At 33.0% G+C, this 18,377-nt stretch overlaps 1 protein-coding gene across 3 annotated transcripts in view; it reads left to right on the top strand.

Annotated features, from left to right (window-relative positions):
- MEMO1 (mediator of cell motility 1) overlaps window positions 1–18,377 on the top strand; it is a 129,881-nt gene that overhangs the window by 94,295 nt on the left and 17,209 nt on the right. For 2 of the 3 annotated variants that reach the window (XR_008664704.1, XM_055327040.1), the window contains exons 6-7: window positions 4,073–4,215; window positions 12,319–12,395. Coding sequence is in view for 2 of the 3 variants with exons in the window: in XM_055327040.1 (XP_055183015.1) it covers window positions 4,073–4,215; window positions 12,319–12,395 (220 nt within the window). In the remaining variant the exon portion in view is untranslated. The remainder of the gene's footprint in view (window positions 1–4,072; window positions 4,216–12,318; window positions 12,396–18,377) is intronic. The other variant, XM_055327041.1, reaches the window with a different exon arrangement.

The following is an 18,377-nucleotide window of genomic DNA, read 5'->3' as shown; positions in this document are numbered from 1 at the left end:
TTGCAGAACACATCTGCCCACAACTTGTTATTATAAATGTTTTATTGGAACATAACCATCCATACTCACTCACTTACATATTGTCCATGGCTGCTTACTCTTCACAGTGATAGTTGAGTGGTTATGGAGATTGTATGGCCCTGAAAACCTCAAATATTTACTTTATGGACCCTTTTAAAAAGATTGTTGCTGACCCCTGTTCCAGAAGTGTTATTATTTTAGTTCTTATATCGATTACCCAATTTGAGTTAATTCTTGTGTATAGTATGAGGTAAAGGTCTAAGTTCACTTTTTTTAAATATGGATATGCAATTACTATCCAGTGCCATTTATTGAGAACAATATCCTGTAAGTAATGAGTCATTTTCCTTTTGCTGCTTTTAAAATTTTCTTTGTCTTTGGTTTCCATCAGTTTCATTATAGTATATCTAGATGGGGATCTCTTTGTGCTTATCGTACTTTGGGTAATTGAGTCTCTGGGAAATGTAATGTCTTTCATGAAATTTGGGACATTTTCAGCCATCATTTCTTCTGCTTCTTTTACTGTAACTTTTTTTTGGGACTCCTATTGTATGCATCCTACTATGTTTGATGTTATATACAAGTCTCCAGTGCTCTGTTCATTTTTCTTCAATCCTTTTTTCCCCTTTCTACAGGTCAGATGATTTATTTTATCTTTAATTCCACTGATTGTAATATGGAATCTGCTTTTCAGACTATCTAGTAAATTTTAAATTTCATTTGTTGTACTTTTCAACTCTAAAATTTCCATTTAGTTCTCTTTAGTTCTCTTTAATAGCTTGCATTTCTTTGTTAATATTTACTACTTACTTAGTCATTGCCATATTTTAACTTTTTAAAGCATAATTTCTTTGAATTTTTTGAACATATTTATAATAATTGTTTTAAAGTCTTTGCTAAATCTGGTCCCACATGGTTACAGCTTCTACTAGCTACTCCCCCACCCCCTTTTTTTCCCCTGAGAATGTGTCACACTTTCCTGTTTCTGTGGCTCATATTTTTTCTTGAAACTGGACTTTTTTTTATCTTGTATTATAGCAACTTGGTTCTGATTTTATCAAAATTTTCTGCAAATGGTAGTGGTGGTTGTTTCATTCATTCACTTTTTTTTTTTTAAAGTAACTTTGTTGTCCTTGTCTACAGAATTTCTCTCTCCCAAAATTGTGGCTACTGATGTATTTCTTCAACTTTTAAAAATTTCTTATAATTTGACTTTCTAGAGTTCACCTCTATGTTCACATTGCTTAGTGCTTAGCTAATGATTGGTTGGAGGTTGTGATTGAATACCTTAAGTCTGTAAAGCTTTCATCCTCCGCTGGTGGATTGAGTATAGTTTGGGGAGCATATTAAAAATTTGGGCCCTTTTCTAGCTTGCCTCCTTTCCTTTCTGTTGGGTGTTCTCAGGTCTCCCTGTTTGTGCATGGGGATTTCCAGTCAGCCTGTGATGTGTGACATGTTGGTCTCTCTCATGTCTCCACTTTCCCTTGGGCATGCTTTCACACAGAATTAGCTGGCATTCTGGGGGAGCTTGGGCCTTATGGGTTTCCCCTGCACATATGTGCTTGCTACCTTCTAGTCAGATGGGATTATATGGAGAACATCAATACTTTGCTCAGAATATGTGAATTTATCCAGTCCCTCTGTGGCTCTCTCCTTTCCAGAATCTCTCTTAAATTTCTAGGTAGTGCTCAGGTTATGGCTTGCCTCCACTGGTACTATAATCTCAGGCTGCAGGAGCTACAGGTTTTTCTGGTTCCTGCTGGGTGTAAATTTTCTGCTCTTTGCTCCAAATAAAAGTTAGCCCTCTTCAGCAATGAAGCTGCTGGTTTTCACAGCCAACCTTACCATGTTGGTGGAATGGCGCAGGGGGATGGAGGCAGCTCTTGGTAAAATGCCAGACTTCTGCTCTTCCAAAGAAGTTCAGTTATTTTACATGACCAAACTATTCTTGTTGTGTTTTTTTTTTTTTTTTTTTTTTTTTTTTTGTCTTTGGTTAATTTCTAGAGCACAAAATGGGGTTTGGTGGGAAAGTTTTAGATTTGTTTTTTGAGGGTGAGATTTTGTACTCCATGACTAGGAAAGACCAGCCTGACAACTTGAATTCTAAAACCTAGGAATATTAATTTCAAAGCCCAATTGCTCTTTTTTCTAATTCATACTTTGTGGAAATATAGAACAACAAGTAAAAAAAAAAAAAATTTTTTTTTTTTTTTTTTTTTTTTTAGAAATGACGAGGTAGATGGATGAATCTTGATTCAAAGCTTAGATTTCTAAGCAGTATGAGTCTTTTACCTTGGTATAGATAGATTTGCAAGCTGAGGCTAAGGGTAAGTGAATGGTTTGGTGGCTCTGTGGAATAGTAGACATGTATTATTTCTTGACAGCAAGCCAACAATTGTTGACAAAGTACTTTCCCAGTAGTGTTTCACACTTCATAACAGTTTTAGAAAATAGATATTGCAATTATGATCGTTTTATAGTTAAGGAAACATTTTTAGATTAGTAATTTACCTGCCCTCTTAACTTTTATTATATGATGGAGATGATACTTGAACCTATTTCTTCTGACTTCTTGGTTTTTATACTCTATATAACTGCATCCCTACCATGTCATAATTATTTATAGACTCTTTGGTGATCCTAGTTTATTTATTTATATAGTACTTGAAATTAGAACAAATCATAACAATCTTCTTGAGTTTTTACTAGAGTTCAAATTCTTTCCTTTCAAATGATAATCACTCTTAACTTATTGTAGAGCCCCTATTCATTCATGCAGTTGTTAAGCAAACTGGTGAAAGAGAGAAAGAGATATTCCATGGCAGCTTCCTCTGCCAGCTTCCTCTTTTTTTCTTACTCCATAGATGCAGATTCTGCTCAAGAAGCCCCTGCATTGCAGAGGGACTGGAGATCTGTATGATCTGTTTATTTCGCAATTGACAAGGGTAAGGGGGTCCTTATGGGGGAGGCGCTCGGGTGCCCTGAATTGAGCTTTATGAAGCTGGGCTAACACTTATTTTGGGAATAAACTTAAAATTAGTATTTGTAAAAACCCTTTTATGAATTCTCTTTGCCCTACATCAGTTAAGTGTCAGGTTATCATATTAAAAAGCATTTATTATAATGGTGATTTTTTTTTTTTTTTAAAGTCCTGTTCAGAACAAGTCAGACAAACATGATTCACGCTTCTAAAATTCCAATCTGGGATCATTTAGAATGTAAATTATATTGAATATATGTAAGTAAAATTTCACTACAATGAAAAATTTAAAAGGTTTTGGATGAACGTCTGTTTCTATAGCCCATCATAGATATTCTTTATTAATCTGCTCTGTTCCTTTTCCATAAATCTGTCAATCTGAAGAGTGAAAAAGGGACTTGTGGATATGTCATAAACATTGTGGGTGGGTGTGGTGTCTTTTTCTTGCTGCTAGAAATTAATACCTACTTCCTTGAAGTCTACATCCACCCTAGATGCCAGTGAAATTTGAGTTGTATTTTCAGACTGTCTTATATCTGTTTATTAGTATAGGTACAAGGTGCAGTTGGTGTATCTTACGGGAGCCAAGATTAAGTTTTGTGGGTCTCATTTGGCAGGTTTATAAAAGTGCCAGAAGTGGTGGTATTTATAACAGGATAGGATTAAAATATTAAGGAAGAGTTTAATGCTCTTTTAAAATTGCAGAAAGATTGGGCAGATGATTGTAGCTTTGATGGGTAGTTGAGAAGACTTGATTTGGTGATGGTCTGATGGGCTTATTTTTATTTTGAAGATATTATTATACCTGGTAGTAAATTAGCTTTGTTTATCTAAAGAACTATTGTACATTTCTGTAATTTGAATAGATATTTTTAATATTCTGTATCTCTCTTATTTTTAAATGGTCTTCTTTAAACATTTAATTTATAGACTAAAAAATTCAACAGTATGTATCTTTCCCTTACCATTATTAATAAATGTTCCACTTTTTAGTGCCAACACATTGGAAAACTATTTTTATTCTTATACTTCTTAAATGACTTTTTTTTTTTTTTTTCTGTTTTCTTTAAGCCATAAGGATGAGTTTACCATTATTCCTGTACTGGTTGGAGCTCTGAGTGAGTCAAAAGAACAGGAATTCGGAAAACTCTTCAGTAAATATCTAGCGGATCCTAGTAATCTCTTTGTGGTTTCTTCTGATTTCTGCCATTGGGGTAAGTTCTAGATTTTAACATATCATGATAGATACTATATACTTGTGGTTAATGGTATCTTTTCACTCTAAGCTCTGATTTTCAGTTCTTTACCATTTTCCTTGGAAAGTTTTACTTTTAGCTGCAATGTTTAAAAGTGAATAAAAAAGTCTTTTAAAAAGGATCAGATTATTATAGTAGATGATGGATACATTTCCAAAGGCGACTGGTATAATTGGATTCACACTGTGAGGGCATCCTTGCTTTAGCTACTTACATTAGTGGGAGTTAAGATCTTTTAACCCCTATTTCCAGGTTGAGTTGTGTGGTAGATTCTCGGAAGTTAGTTTTTGGTAGATAAAACCAATGTTCTTCTTTAGAAGGTAGAAGAGCACTGTGTGCTATGCCAGTCCTTTTCCACATTTCTTTTTCTGTAATTAGTGTTTTTTCTTTCTATTTTTCCTTTGGTGCTTAATTTTTGCCATCAGTTTAGAGGTACCCTCCAAAGAGTGTAACATGTTGGCTGTTAGCATTGTGGTTTTCACTGGTAATGGCTAATACGAGTAAGAACTCTTATGTGATTTTTGTTATTATTGTGAATAGAAAAAGTAAGGAGACTTCACAGTGAATAAATCATAAAAAGACATTTGTGGATGCCTCTTTCAGTAAGTTTTATTTTTTGAATCTTTGAATACAGTTTGCTATCCTTTATCCATTGCTGTTCTGGATGGAGTATTTCTGATTCCTGTTCCTTTTAGGACCTCTCTCATTGGCCTGAGGATGCCAGTTATCTGTTCATCCTTTAGTTATTTCTTTTATTATAGAGAAAACATAAGGCACAAGTCTGTACATTTTAAGATAGAGTACTTGAATTGCCAGAAAAACATCCTCTGTGAGATACAGGGACCCCTGGCTTTTATATGTCTTAAGCATTGGTTATCAAATCTGGCTCACTATTTTTCTGGCCTCATTAGGCAGGTATTTTCTCTTACCTTGCTCTCTGAGTGGCTTTGAGATCATTTTTAAGAGAGCCATCCTCCCTTATAGATACGTATTTTGGTTTAAGGCACTAATTTCTCATCTGGGGCTGATTGTCTTATAAGGGGGCATTTGGAAATGCCTGGAGACATTTTTGGTCATTACCTTGGGATGGGGGTGGGAAGCAGGGAGGCTTTAGGCATCAATTTAGTGGAGTACAGAAAAGCTGCCAAATAAACATCCTTCAGTACACAGAACAGCCTTCCTCATCAAAGAATTATCCTGCCCAAAACACGTAGTGCTAAGGTTGGGAAGTCCTGGTTTAGGCTGTGCTACCTTACCTAAGAGACTCTCCAGTTTCTTTAATAATCAGTTCTATTGGCTAGTTGGTTTGCTACCTTTGGCAGAAGTTATTTTTTATGGATTTTAAGTATATTACTTAGATCTGAGGACTAGATAGATGCTTTGAAATTCTGATGTTTAGTCGTAGTTGATCTTAAAAACGTAGTTGATACAACTAAACTAAGTATCATTATTGAAAAAAGGATATTTTTCTTAGTGTTGTGAATTTGTGTTGATAACAAAACATGTCCATATGTCTTAGAAATTAAAAATTCTTGAAGTGTGTGTCCCCTCCCTCTTCACTTTTAAGGCTCCCATGAATCACTTTAGATTACTTTTATGATCTAGAGAATTAGTTCCCCTGATATTGTTCTTTAGAATCTGGTTGGTATCATGTGCAATCACAGTATAAATCCACACAAAAATCAGTAGATGCTTTTCTCTTAAATCATTCTTTTTACCTCATTAATGAAATTCTAAAGCAAACAAGCTCTAGTCCACTACTGTATTTAAGTATAATATTGAGAGAGAAAGATGAATTTTTATATTCTACCTAGATTCTTAGAAAATTATTTAGGCCATTTGATCTCCAGTGTTCTAGAAAATTCTGGTGTTTAAATTTGTAAGCTAGGATTTTCTGGTGATAACTACAGATGATAACTCAAAATTTCCAAAGTTTGGTAGATTTTAGTTATGAGAATTATCCAGATATTAAATATATTTATATTTACATTTGGTCGTTAAGTAATAGAACTTTTCCAAGTGTTTATTTTTTTTAGTATCACTAACAATACTTATAAAGTGCTTAGTTTGTACTTTTGGAAAGCACTGTACTAATTCTTATTAGGAAATTTGATAAAGATCTGGGGATAAGTGGAAGGTACTTATAGATACTATTAGATACTATTCCAAGATTGGTAGTTCCCCTTCTACAATAGTAACTGTCATTCTTGTAAAGTAAGATTCATTTTCTATTTTATATGCCTGGTTGAATTAATACGAATCTTTGGCTAGTTATGGGTTAAAATGTCTTAGAAATTTTCATATTTCTCAAATTACGTGCTCTAGTGGCTTTGGTCATCTTTTCTAAATTAATGAATGATATACATCCATTTCAAAAATCTAGCTTTTTCTTGTGAGGATATTTCTTAACGGTTTTTTTCTTCTTCTTCTGTTTTTTTTTTTTTTTTTTTTTTTTGTTGTTGTTGTTTGTTTTTGTGGGGTTTTTTTTGGTTTTGTTTTTTTTGTATACTGTATAGATTGATTTTACCATATCAAAGTAATGTTAACCCTGAATTCTAAATAATTTAACAGGAAGGATTTAGTTCCTTAAATAGAGATCTTAAAAGTTCCATTGAGTTAAACTGTCAACACACTATTACATTTGTAATAGCTAATTTTTGAAGAAAAATTGCTTAATTGATTATGGTACAGTTGACAAATTACTCAGATACATACAGAGGAATTTTGTTTTTGTTGAATAGAGTACTGGCAGTGACAGCATTTTTCATTTCTAGTCATTGTTTCTATTCTGTCCAGCTTCTGTTTAAAATAAAGCAAGAGATTTGGTGATAGAGACAGTTGGGAGACCTATTATGTGATTGGAAGGGTTTTGCCTGGTTGATTTTACTTGTTAGCCAATGTCTATTACAAGAGTGACTTTTTTTGTGTGTATGCTTTGCTTTAAAGATGTTCATCTTTCAGATCCCATTTAAATTTTTTGTGGACTTGAAAAAGACATTAGAGAAAAAGTAGAAAGACTAAAACATTCTCAAATTTTCTTTTTGGGTGGGAAAAGCCAAGGGAGAGTGGGGACCTAGATTCTATTATGCTCTTTCTGTCCCTTATTTGAACCCCCTACTCCCCCCAGAAAAAAACCTTCACCATTTCAATTTCTGCCTTTTATTCTATCCTTAGTCTAATCCACATGAAAATTCATTAGTCAGCCCAAAAGGGTGATGTTTCCTAGTAACAGTTCATGATCCTACCTCATTTCACCCTTCCCACTACTACCAGGGATTGTGGCATAAGTGAAAGACATTTGCTGCTAATATTTGATTTTTACTATGGTTAGGTTATGTTATCACTACTTTTTCTAATCAAGTTTCTTGTCATATAAGATAGCTGCATATAGGAGAATTTTGACTGGGCCTAATTTAGTTTTTCTAATTGGTAGAATTTTCATTGTGTTTTCCTAACTTTCATTTTTGCTCTTATTCTTACATATAATATATATGTTAATATTTGTACTTTCTTGATCTCCCTGAAATTTATATTTTCAAATTTAGATTATTGACAGCTTTCATTAACATAATTTCTAATTAACTTCTAAGAAGTTTCTAAATGAAACTGGATCTAACAGAAATTGGCCTTTTTAAAAGTCGATTCATTCTATTTAATTTTCCTTTTATGGTGGTTTTAAGTGCAAATTGACTTCAGTAAATTTACTTGGTAAATGTTAATGATAAATTATTTTATTAAAAATATGAATAAAATTTATTATACTCACTTTAGCAATTTTGGATTTTTACATATAAAGTTATATTTGTCTAGATTTACATAATTTCTATAAGTATGTGTCACCTATCAAAAGTGGCATTCCTCAGAATATTTATAAATTTATATCTTTATTCAGATTTCTAGTTTAATATACATTAACAAGAGATTATACAGTCTGCTTTTTTTCCTTTCTGTTGTTAGTCTCTTAGATACTAGGGTACTACTATTTTCTAAATAATTTAAATTGATTTGAGTGTAACTTAGCTGATTTCTGAAATACATCTTATCCAAGCTTTCATATTTGTCTTCTCAAATTTTATACATACTAATTTCACCTATTTAAGGTTTTGATCTTTTGCATGTTGGAGAATAGGTTATTATTATTTTTTTTAACCTTATAATTGAGACTTTAGAATGAAAGGACTATAGTTTTTCACAATTTCAATTATGAACGTCCCTAGTTTTTAGGTCCTTAGTAGAGAGCGACTTGATAATCTATCTCACAGGTTGTTGTGAGGGTTAAGTTAAATCATTGAAAATGTTGTAACCTATAAACCTAAAGTGATGAAGTGAATGTGTAACAGTACAGTTTTTCCTGGACGTATGTCTGGAAGTCTGTTTTGTTCACTCATCTTTCGGGGGCTCTATTGATGAACTTTCCAAGCTCACTGTTTATTTCTGCAATCTAGTGTATGGCTTCACGCTGAGGTATTTGATATTTGTTTACTTTGTGTTTGGAGGTACTAAACAGTAGTGTTGGTTCTTGTACCATTCATTGTTGTGTGTCCTCATTAGTTGACTGTCGTGTGTCACACAGACATCCCTGGAGCTTACTCTCCGCACTCTGTGAATCCACTCATGAATCACCAGTCACCTTTGGAGATGGGGAAAATTACTTACCTGTATTTCTTTTTCTCAGAAAGCGTGCTCTGGAATGGATTCACAAATGAGCTACCCTCCTTCCCTCAAAGAGTAAGGTTTCTGCTTTACAGGATTTTTTTTCTTGGGTTATTTTTCCTCTCATCTTTTGAATTTGAAAAGAACTGAGGGAAGGCACCTGAAGAAACTACTGACATACTCACTAGGGGAGCTCCAAAGCTTATGCTGCCCTAGGGGCAGTGTCAATGGCTCTTAAAGCTAGAAAGCTCATACTTGGAGTTGAAACAGGGGCTCAGAGAATCCATTTTCCCAGTGTACCTTCTGAAAGGATGAGTTTCAGGTAAGTAATTTTCTCTTACTACGTGATATGCTTTATTCATACTTATGAAAGTATACAAGTCCAGTTCTCCAGGTACATAGGCAACTGTATTTCCTCAGTTTAGATGCATAAGCTTTACTGAATGTTAGACACATTATAAAACAAAATGTCTGCTCGTGAATTACATAAAAATCATAATATATTTTAAATCAACAGTAAATATTTGATTAAAGGTGCATTTACGGACAATGTATTATGCTAGTATTGTCATTTCTTTCGTTTCTCATTAAATAAAATCTTGATAAACTTTTTAAAAATAATTAGATACAAAAGATTTTTCTTTGCATTCAAATTCCAAGAGATGTGTAACTAAAGTTGCGTGTGCGTGTGTGTGCACGTGCACACATCCCCCCTCATCCTCCCCCTCTCCCACCACACATATAGGTTAGGATGATGGAAACTATTTACTTTGGATTAGATTCTTTCTGTATGTATGTATATTGACCAGAATGAATTTCTCAAATAATTTTTAAATGCTTGTACAATTTTTTAAGATTATTCTAAGACAGTTTGAGCTGTTAAAGTCAGATATTTTTTCAGTGTAGTAGCTATATGTAGTGTGGATTTAGCTACTTAATCGATATATTTTTTAGAGCTCATAAAATATTTCTACTAGATTCTTCAGCTACAAAATGCAGGGTAGCTACCTAAGGAGTAGCAAGTGGTAGATAGCAAAATGTTAAACATTTAGTCATTTTTTTCCTGTGCATTTTGCCATTCTTTTTCAATCACATGTTGATTTAGTATTTTAAAATATTCAAAACATTTTATGTATTTTTCTCTTCAGAAGTAATTTTTAAGTGAAAATGACATTGAAAATGGCCCATATGAACAAGGCAGCATTTCCAAATATAGTTAGGCGTTTCACCTGTGATTAAGCCAGATTTGACCAACTTCAGTTATTTGAAACAATAGAAACAATAGCTCTGAACTTGGAAATAAGCAGAAAACACTTTTGAGTAGCAGATGGTTATCAAAAAGTACATGCATTTTTCTCTCCACCTGGACAGTAGCAGTTTTTGGATTAGACAGTTATGTTCCAGTCACAGGGATTATTGACATCTAAAACTGACAGCTATCTCCTGAAGCAAGTAAAATAGAATGTGTTAGTATAAATCTGAAGTAATTCAGGTTCAAAGAATATTCATCTTCATTGTTTCCAAGAATATTACTACAGTTGACAGTGAAAAGTTTCTTGTCTAAGGTTATCCATTTAATTGTTCATTCATTTCACAAAAGATTTGGGACAATTCTATCAAAAGAACTTTGAAATAGAAGTAGAAAATTAGTACATATGAATTGAATCTGTAAAGTTACTGCAACAGGCTTTAGATTTGACTTTGAGTCTTCTGATAGCCAGTGGCAAATGGGAAAAATAGGGTCAGTTTATATAGTTCTTACTATTAGGTAGGAGTAAGTGTATACATTATATAAAGAAAAACAAAACTATACCTAACTCTAAATTTTGAAAGAAATGTCTCATGAGTTATTTAACATAGGGACATTGGATGATGAATTGTCACTCTTTAAGAATGTTTTTAATGCAAGGACTGTAATGGATCACATAGTTATGGCAAGATGTAGTAATCCTCAGTGTTTGCCAAAAAGGTTGTTACATTCAGAAAGCAGATAATTGTCTCAGAACCTTATTGCTTGATTCTAGGATATCATGAATTACAAGATGTAATACTGATTTAATAGAAACTCTTGAGGGAAAGTAAGAACTGCTACATGAGTAATTTGTACATATTAATGTATGTGAAAAGTTAAAATGTGAAAAAGAAAATACAGTATATTCTAGAAAGATGACCATCAAAGACATCAACGTCAACAAGTAAAGGAAGTATTGAGAATGGTTATGTGTTTTTTTCAAAAAAGAACATTAAAAAAAAGAGCATCAAAAGAGTTTTATTATTTTGCATTACTCATCATTTATGATTTTTTTTAGTAAAATAAAACATAAAAATCATAATTATCCTGCCAAAGGAACCCATCTTCTCAGGTGTGAGGATGATAATTATATATGTGAACTTTGCTCTAAAAATGAAGCACAAGACACAGAGTGTGTACATACATGACTGGTATAGTCTCATCCCTTTAAAATGCATTTTGGTGAACCTTTAAAAATAACTAATATAAAAGTAATGAGTTCTTAGAAATATAGGCATCACAGAAATACAAGTGTAGATGTATCTGAAATACAACATGAACGGTGGAATAACATACCACAATTATCTAATAATGAATATGTTTAACTTTTGGTTTTTATATGACTGTAGCAGGAAGCATAGTTTATTACCTGAGCCTTTTGTTTTCTCTCTTCTTTTCAAGCTTCTTCCAGTTTACCCGCTCTGTTTCTTGGAGAAGAGCTAAACTTATTGAATGTTCTGTGCTTGTACTCTTACTGAGATTTTATTGTCAGAGTAGGACTATTTATTGTACTTAATCTATTGTACTTAATCCTTTTGTGCCTCCTATTTTAAGGCACTTGTATTGATCATTTTTCAAGTAGAGAGTTTTGCAAGGATGAGAAACTTTTTTATTGAGGTCATAAAAATCACAGAAGCCACATATATCTCTGGCTTGCACTTTTTTTTTCTGTAATAGAGACCAAATCTTTGCATTTATGCGGCAAAAGCTAAACTTTCATTGATTTGTTAAATTGAGATAGTTTTCTTAAACCAAGCTTCCTTGAATCATATTCTTTTGGGTTTACCTTCTATTATAGACAGATATGATATGTTTAACAATGCTTCTAACTTTTAAGCTGTTTTGTTTCCTTAGTCTTTTGTATTGCTCGTGACTTTAAGGTTCTACAGTTTGAAGTAGTTTTTAACATCATAAAACACTGGTGATATATCATTTCCTTATTACCTTCCCAAATACGCCTTTTATTTTTATGTACAAGGGCTCTTGGGAATGATTCTCTCAGAGGCTTAAGCTGTGCTTTGCCTTCCATGAGAACTGAAATTATTTGGTAAGCGCTTGCTTTCTTTTTAGCTTCTAATTTTTCCCTATTTTATTTTGTACATGATATTTGTTTCAAGGTCAAAGGTTCCGTTACAGTTACTATGATGAATCCCAGGGGGAGATTTATAGATCCATTGAACATCTAGATAAAATGGTAAGTCTTTCAGGTGTGGGGTTTTAATGCTCTAAGGTGTTTTCTTTAATTTCAGATTAGTGATTCAAGACTTAATATGTGAAATATACAGTGGACTAATAAATAATTCTTTCCCTCTCTTTAAATGTGCAAAATAGAGTTTACAGTCATATAAATATTGATCATAAAAAAACCCCTTTTCTATTAGTTGAAATTTCCTTTATCTTCATTTTATTTGATTAATGAGACTAAGAAAAATTAGATACAGGTTTTAGATGCTATTTGGGGGAGTGTCTAAGGTTTAGGGATGACAGGATACTAATGCCATTATTTACTTTTAAGCAGAAACAGTGGTAGCAAATTCTAAGTTTGTTTTATTATCTAATTATATTTCTTGGCCATTTGTATTTTCTTAAATAGTGTTTCATTTTGTTGTTTTAAATATAGAATTTAAAAATATGATTATGTTCTTATCTGGCCCAGGAGTATAGTAGACATTGATCCTGCTGTCATTTTCCTTAAAGTAGTATGGAAGTCATAGTACTTATTTTCATATTTAAGAAGTCATACAAATCATCTTGGTTTTTCTTTTTTATTTTTTTTACTTATAAACAGAATATTAAATATAGCAGATATATAACTAATTGGCTCTGACCTTTGACAGATCATCTCATTCTCTAGTCCTCAATTTGTCATCTCTAAGATGAGAGATGTGGAATAGGTGGTCTCTAAATTGTCTTTAAACTCTGTCAGACTTTATGTCTGTGATCTGTTGAAATCAACTTTACCACTGTTTGAAAGCTTTTTGGCATACATACAAGAATATTTAGTCTGAAGTATCTGAAGTAGATAAAATATTTGAGTAAGGAATCTGGATTTAAAACTATAGGTAGGTTATACCTTATATATTTTATTAAAAGCCAAATGGAATGAATGGAAATTTAGTTACTTAGGAGATTTTGTTATATTTAGATGTTATTGTATTTAAATTTATCTTATTATTGGATCCAATTATGGCTCAGTACACTTTTACCTTTGGAATTTTGTTTGGATTTAATTTACTGACTTTTCTTTTGGCTTTATGATGTTGTCATATCAGACATTTAATTCTTTTCTGGCTTCTAGTTATGATCTTATTTTTCTGAGACTTGGTTCTCAGTTGCCTCAGGAAACTTTTCCGGTTATGTCATCATTTATTTTCTTCATGTAGTAAGTGATTAATGGGTGTCTCCTGTGTGTCTGGTACTGTGTGAAATACTAAAGATGTTGAGAAGAGAAAACACTGTCTCTCACTTAGTGCAATCATTAAACAGACTTAGAAGCTATTCCGACATAAAGATATAAGAGATACTCGGGACGTATGCTCTCCTTATTATGCTGTGAGAGTGACATAGATGATCCTTGCTTAGGATTTTGACTCTTTTTATACTTGATTGTCTCATGTTGTGGCTTTGCTCAGTTTCACCTTCCCAACCAGGCACACTGACTACCCTGTTTAATTGTGCATCAGAGATTCCACCCTTTCAGCATTCTCAATCCACTTTATCCTGCTGCAGTTTTTCTTTCAACAAACTAAATATTCTACTTATTTATTATAGTTTTGTTAGGAAATTTATCTTAGTCTTTGATATACCCAAAGGGCTTAGAATAATGATTAGAACATTACTAGATGCTCAGATATTTTTCAGGTGAATATAATCTTCCTATATACGTATTCAAGTAAATACCCTACCTATAATATGAGAAAGAAATAAACGGAAAATAATTTATGATAAAATAGTATATTTTTAATGATATATTTTTAATGATTTAATGATATAATACCAACTATATTAGAAGACACTATGAAGTAGTTAGATGCTTACACTGGATAGTCATATAACAGCTATCCAGTGGATCCCTGGGTGGCTCAGCAGTTTAGCTCCTGCCTTTGGCCCAGGGCGCGATCCTGGAGTCCCAGGATCGAGTCCCATGTTGGGCTCCCGGCATGGAGCCTGCTTCTCCCTCCTCCTGTGTCTCTGCCTCTCTCTCCCTCTCTCTCTATGTCTATAATAAATAAATAAATAAATAAATAAATAAATAAATAAATAAATAAATAAATAAATCTATCTTAAAAAAATCTTTAAAAAATTCAGCTATCCAAACCTAAACAGTTTTTTAATATTTGTGACTCATATTACTAAGGTATATTGTTGAGTGACTTGATTTTCTAAAATGGTGAACGATTCTTAGTAAAATTGTAAACTAAACAAAGGGTAGCCTTCCCTCACTTTATATGATATGGCAATTCCTGGGAAATCTGTATATTAAAACCATGCAAAACTTCTTAGTATTTATATATAAAATAGAATATTTATATATAAAAGTAGAGTTTCACCTCTGTGGACATGTCAAGAGTGTTATAGGATGAGAACGATGATTTATGTGTGTGACTGTCTTGTATTATAGGACAGTTAACATCCCTGGACACCACCCACCAAATCCCCCAGTAACATCTTCTAATTACTGAGACAAACAAAAATGTGCCCACAATTTTTCATCATAACCCTGTGGTGAACAGTTGTTCTATGGCTTTATCCTACTTAAGTTTTCTTCTCAGTATTAATTACTGTGTGACTTATTATTTGTTGATTTGTTTGCTGATAACCTCCCCTATTAGATTACAAGCTTCATGAAGTCAGGATCTTTGTCCATTTTGTATCAGCTTTTCACCAGGTACTCAATATATATAGTTGCTGAGTGAGTGAATCAGTGAATAAATGGATGGGGGGTAGTGATGAGAAATGAAGGTAGAGAATCTAGAGCAAACTCTTCATTTAAAAATTTTTTTAAAGGGTTTTTTTTTTTTTAATTTATTTGAGAGAGAGAGAGTGAGAGACCACGAGCAGGGCAGAGGGAGAGGGAGAAGCAGACTCCCCACTGAGCAGGGAGCCCGAAGAGGGGCTTGATTCAGGGACCTTGAGATCATGACCTGAGCTGAAGGCAGATGCTTAACCAACTGAACCACCCAGGTGTCCTTAGAACATACTGTTTAAAGGATATTAAATAGGAAAGTGATAAAATCAGATTGTATTTGAATAGATCATATAGCTGCATTGTAGCAGGTGGGTTGGAGGGAGGCCAGAGGAGAAATGAGTAAACCAGTTTGGTAATTCAGGTAATTTAGACAGTAGATGGGATGGTGATGGTGGAAGAGAGGGACAGAGTGGATATATTCAGTATATGTAAGAGACAAACTGATGAAGGGACTTGGAGATTGATTGAACTTGCTGGGGAAGGAAGTATCAAAGTTAACTCCTAAATGTCTTGCTTAGGCTCCTGGTTGGGTGTTGGTACTATTCACTTAGGTTTATAAGAAGATAAGACTGATGTTTTTGGAGGTAGGGAAACCATAAATCCTATTAGGGATATTCTATATTTGCTGTTGCCTTTAAGATACCCAAGTGGAGATGTCAGGTAGGCACTTGGATTTTTATTTTGTCAGTTATTTTTGAGTGCACTTACAGTCCTAGGCACCATTGGAGATAATGGCAGTAAACAAACACACTTGTTCTCACAGGACTTTTATTTAACAGGAGGAGGTACATTTTTTTTTTAAAGGTAAGGGTATATATAAGTTAGTTTCCAAAAGTGATGTGTGCTGTACAGAAAATATTGAAAGGGTTTTTTTTTTTTTTATTGAAAGGGTTTTGAAATAGTAAATGATTGGTGGTTGAGTGATTGGAGAAAGACTTCCCTGAGGAGAAACGTTAAACTGAGATAAAGATGATAAGGAGCAAACCAAGTAAAGATCAGAGGAAAAGAGCATTCTGGAAAGAAGGAACTGCCTGTGCAAAGTCCTGATGGGAAAGAGGCTGGTGGGTGGAGAAAGAAATGAAGGGCCAGTGTTGCAGGAGTACAGTAGATAAGAGTAAGAGTAGTATAAACTGTGGCCAGAGAGGGATAAGCAGGGATCAGATAATGTAGGGCTTTATATTCCAGGGTAAGAAATTTATATAAATACAAAGGGAAGTGAAATGATGTAGTTACATTATTTTAAAGGTCAGTCTGGTGGTTGTGTAGAGAATGGATTCTACAGAAGTCTCAGGAATAGTAATAACAATGGGCGTGGGCAGTAGTTTAGCGGGGAGATGATAGCAACTTGGACTTGGGGTGGCATTAGTGGATGTGAAAAGAAGTTTGTAGATTTGATTGAGATCACTTTGAGAAGTATTTTCAAAAGGTCTTTGCTAAGGAATTGACTATAGTGTTTTGAAACCTGGAGAAGTCTGGAGTAAGTTTGAGAGTTCTAACAGGTAATTAGAGACAGGGTAGAGAGGAGATTGTCTGCCATAGTAATCCTTAAACTTATCTTTACAATTTCAGTCACCCGTGGAACTTTTTCAAAATAGACTGGCACATATGTGCCCCTGGAGATCACCTTCTGGTAGTATGGAAAGAGTCCCCAAATCTCTTTATTCCTAAATTCGCTTTGTAAATAAATTTGAACTGTCCTGCTATGGCCACAATCTGTTGAATAGAACAAATTTCCTCTTTATCTCTCTTCTCTCGTTTTCTATTCAGCTCTTTAAATCATTTGTCAGCTTTAATTAGGCAGCATTTAATTTTGCACATGTAGGAATTTGTAAATCCATGAATTGATGCTTTTAGCACAGAGAGATGTTTTCTCTACAACATTAGTTTACCTGGTACTCCGAAGTCACCGAACATGATGGTATCCTTTAGACCTCTTTAGAACTGTGGTCACATTTAAAAAGTTTAGTATTATTTATCATTCTATGTGTTAGTATAAACATCCATACTTAACTATCCTTTTAGCCTTTCTTCTAATTCTATATTAATTGTTAGCTTATATTAAGAGGAGTAGCTTTATTTATCTCTCTTGAGATACATTATCAGACAGAGATAGACCTTGGTTTCTTACTTTGAGGAAGAGCAAAAAGGGCAACAATTATCCATTGGCATGATTCTCATGATTCTCCTACAATTATTGCCCTTTCTGGTGGCTTCTAAGTCTTTGAAATTATAAATTTTTGCTCAAAAAATGAACAAAGAACCAGTAAGTTTAAGATTGACTTCTAAATCTGCATCTGACAACCTTACTTTAGATGTCCAAAATAACCAGGTCATAATTTTTAAATTTTTATTTAAATGTCTGGAATATAATTTCTGAACATTGAGTATTTGGTTCTTATTAATATGTTTGAGTTTAATATTTGATATGATATTTGACTTGGAGTCTGATTTTTGTGGTCCCTTTCTGTTTATATATAGAATTTTTAAATGGCTTATAAGTGTTGTGGTTTTTTATTAGCATACTCTTAATTGAAGTTATAACTCACTTCTGCAGGTTAGAGTAAATGGATTAAAATAAGAATAAGAGTAATACGAATGATTAGGTCTATACATATAGTCTTGTATGTATGTATGTTTGTATGTGTGTGTATATATAGTATATATATATATTTATATATTTTCTTAATTGATTTATATAACCAAATGGTGAATCCCTCTGTGTATTCCTTTTCTAAAGTGCCATTTAAAAGTAATTACATTCTTTTGAGAACCAGTATCTGAATTTCTATATGTAGTCTTTTTAAAGCAAATATAGTTGGATGGTTCTCTATATAAGTATTAAAACATGTTAGTAGTTCTGAATTGTAGTTGTTACACATCTTGAAAGTTTGATAGGATGAAAAATTAAGTATAAAATCTGAGGTATAATCTGTTCAAAATTAGTTAATTAATTAGTTTTGGCTCTTTTTTAGTTATCAGAAAAGTCTGTTTCTAAGTTCTAAAACAAAAGAAAAATAGCTGTACCTCTTATTACAAAATAATTACATCTAGAATTTAAATATCTTGGAATTGAATGATGTGAAAAAAATATCTAAATAAAAATTGTAGGAAAATAAACTGGATCTTCTAAATGTTATTAAGTGGGGAAAAAAGTAATGAGTTACAGGAGATGTATATTCTGGAAGTGTTAAAATAGTATTGGCTGCT

Source organism: Nyctereutes procyonoides, unplaced genomic scaffold, assembly GCF_905146905.1.
Source record: "Nyctereutes procyonoides isolate TBG_1078 unplaced genomic scaffold, NYPRO_anot_genome, whole genome shotgun sequence".
NCBI classification, from domain to species: domain Eukaryota; kingdom Metazoa; phylum Chordata; class Mammalia; order Carnivora; family Canidae; genus Nyctereutes; species Nyctereutes procyonoides.
The sequence above is the reverse complement of the archived record's forward strand: the minus strand, read 5'-3'. Positions and strand labels throughout refer to the sequence as shown.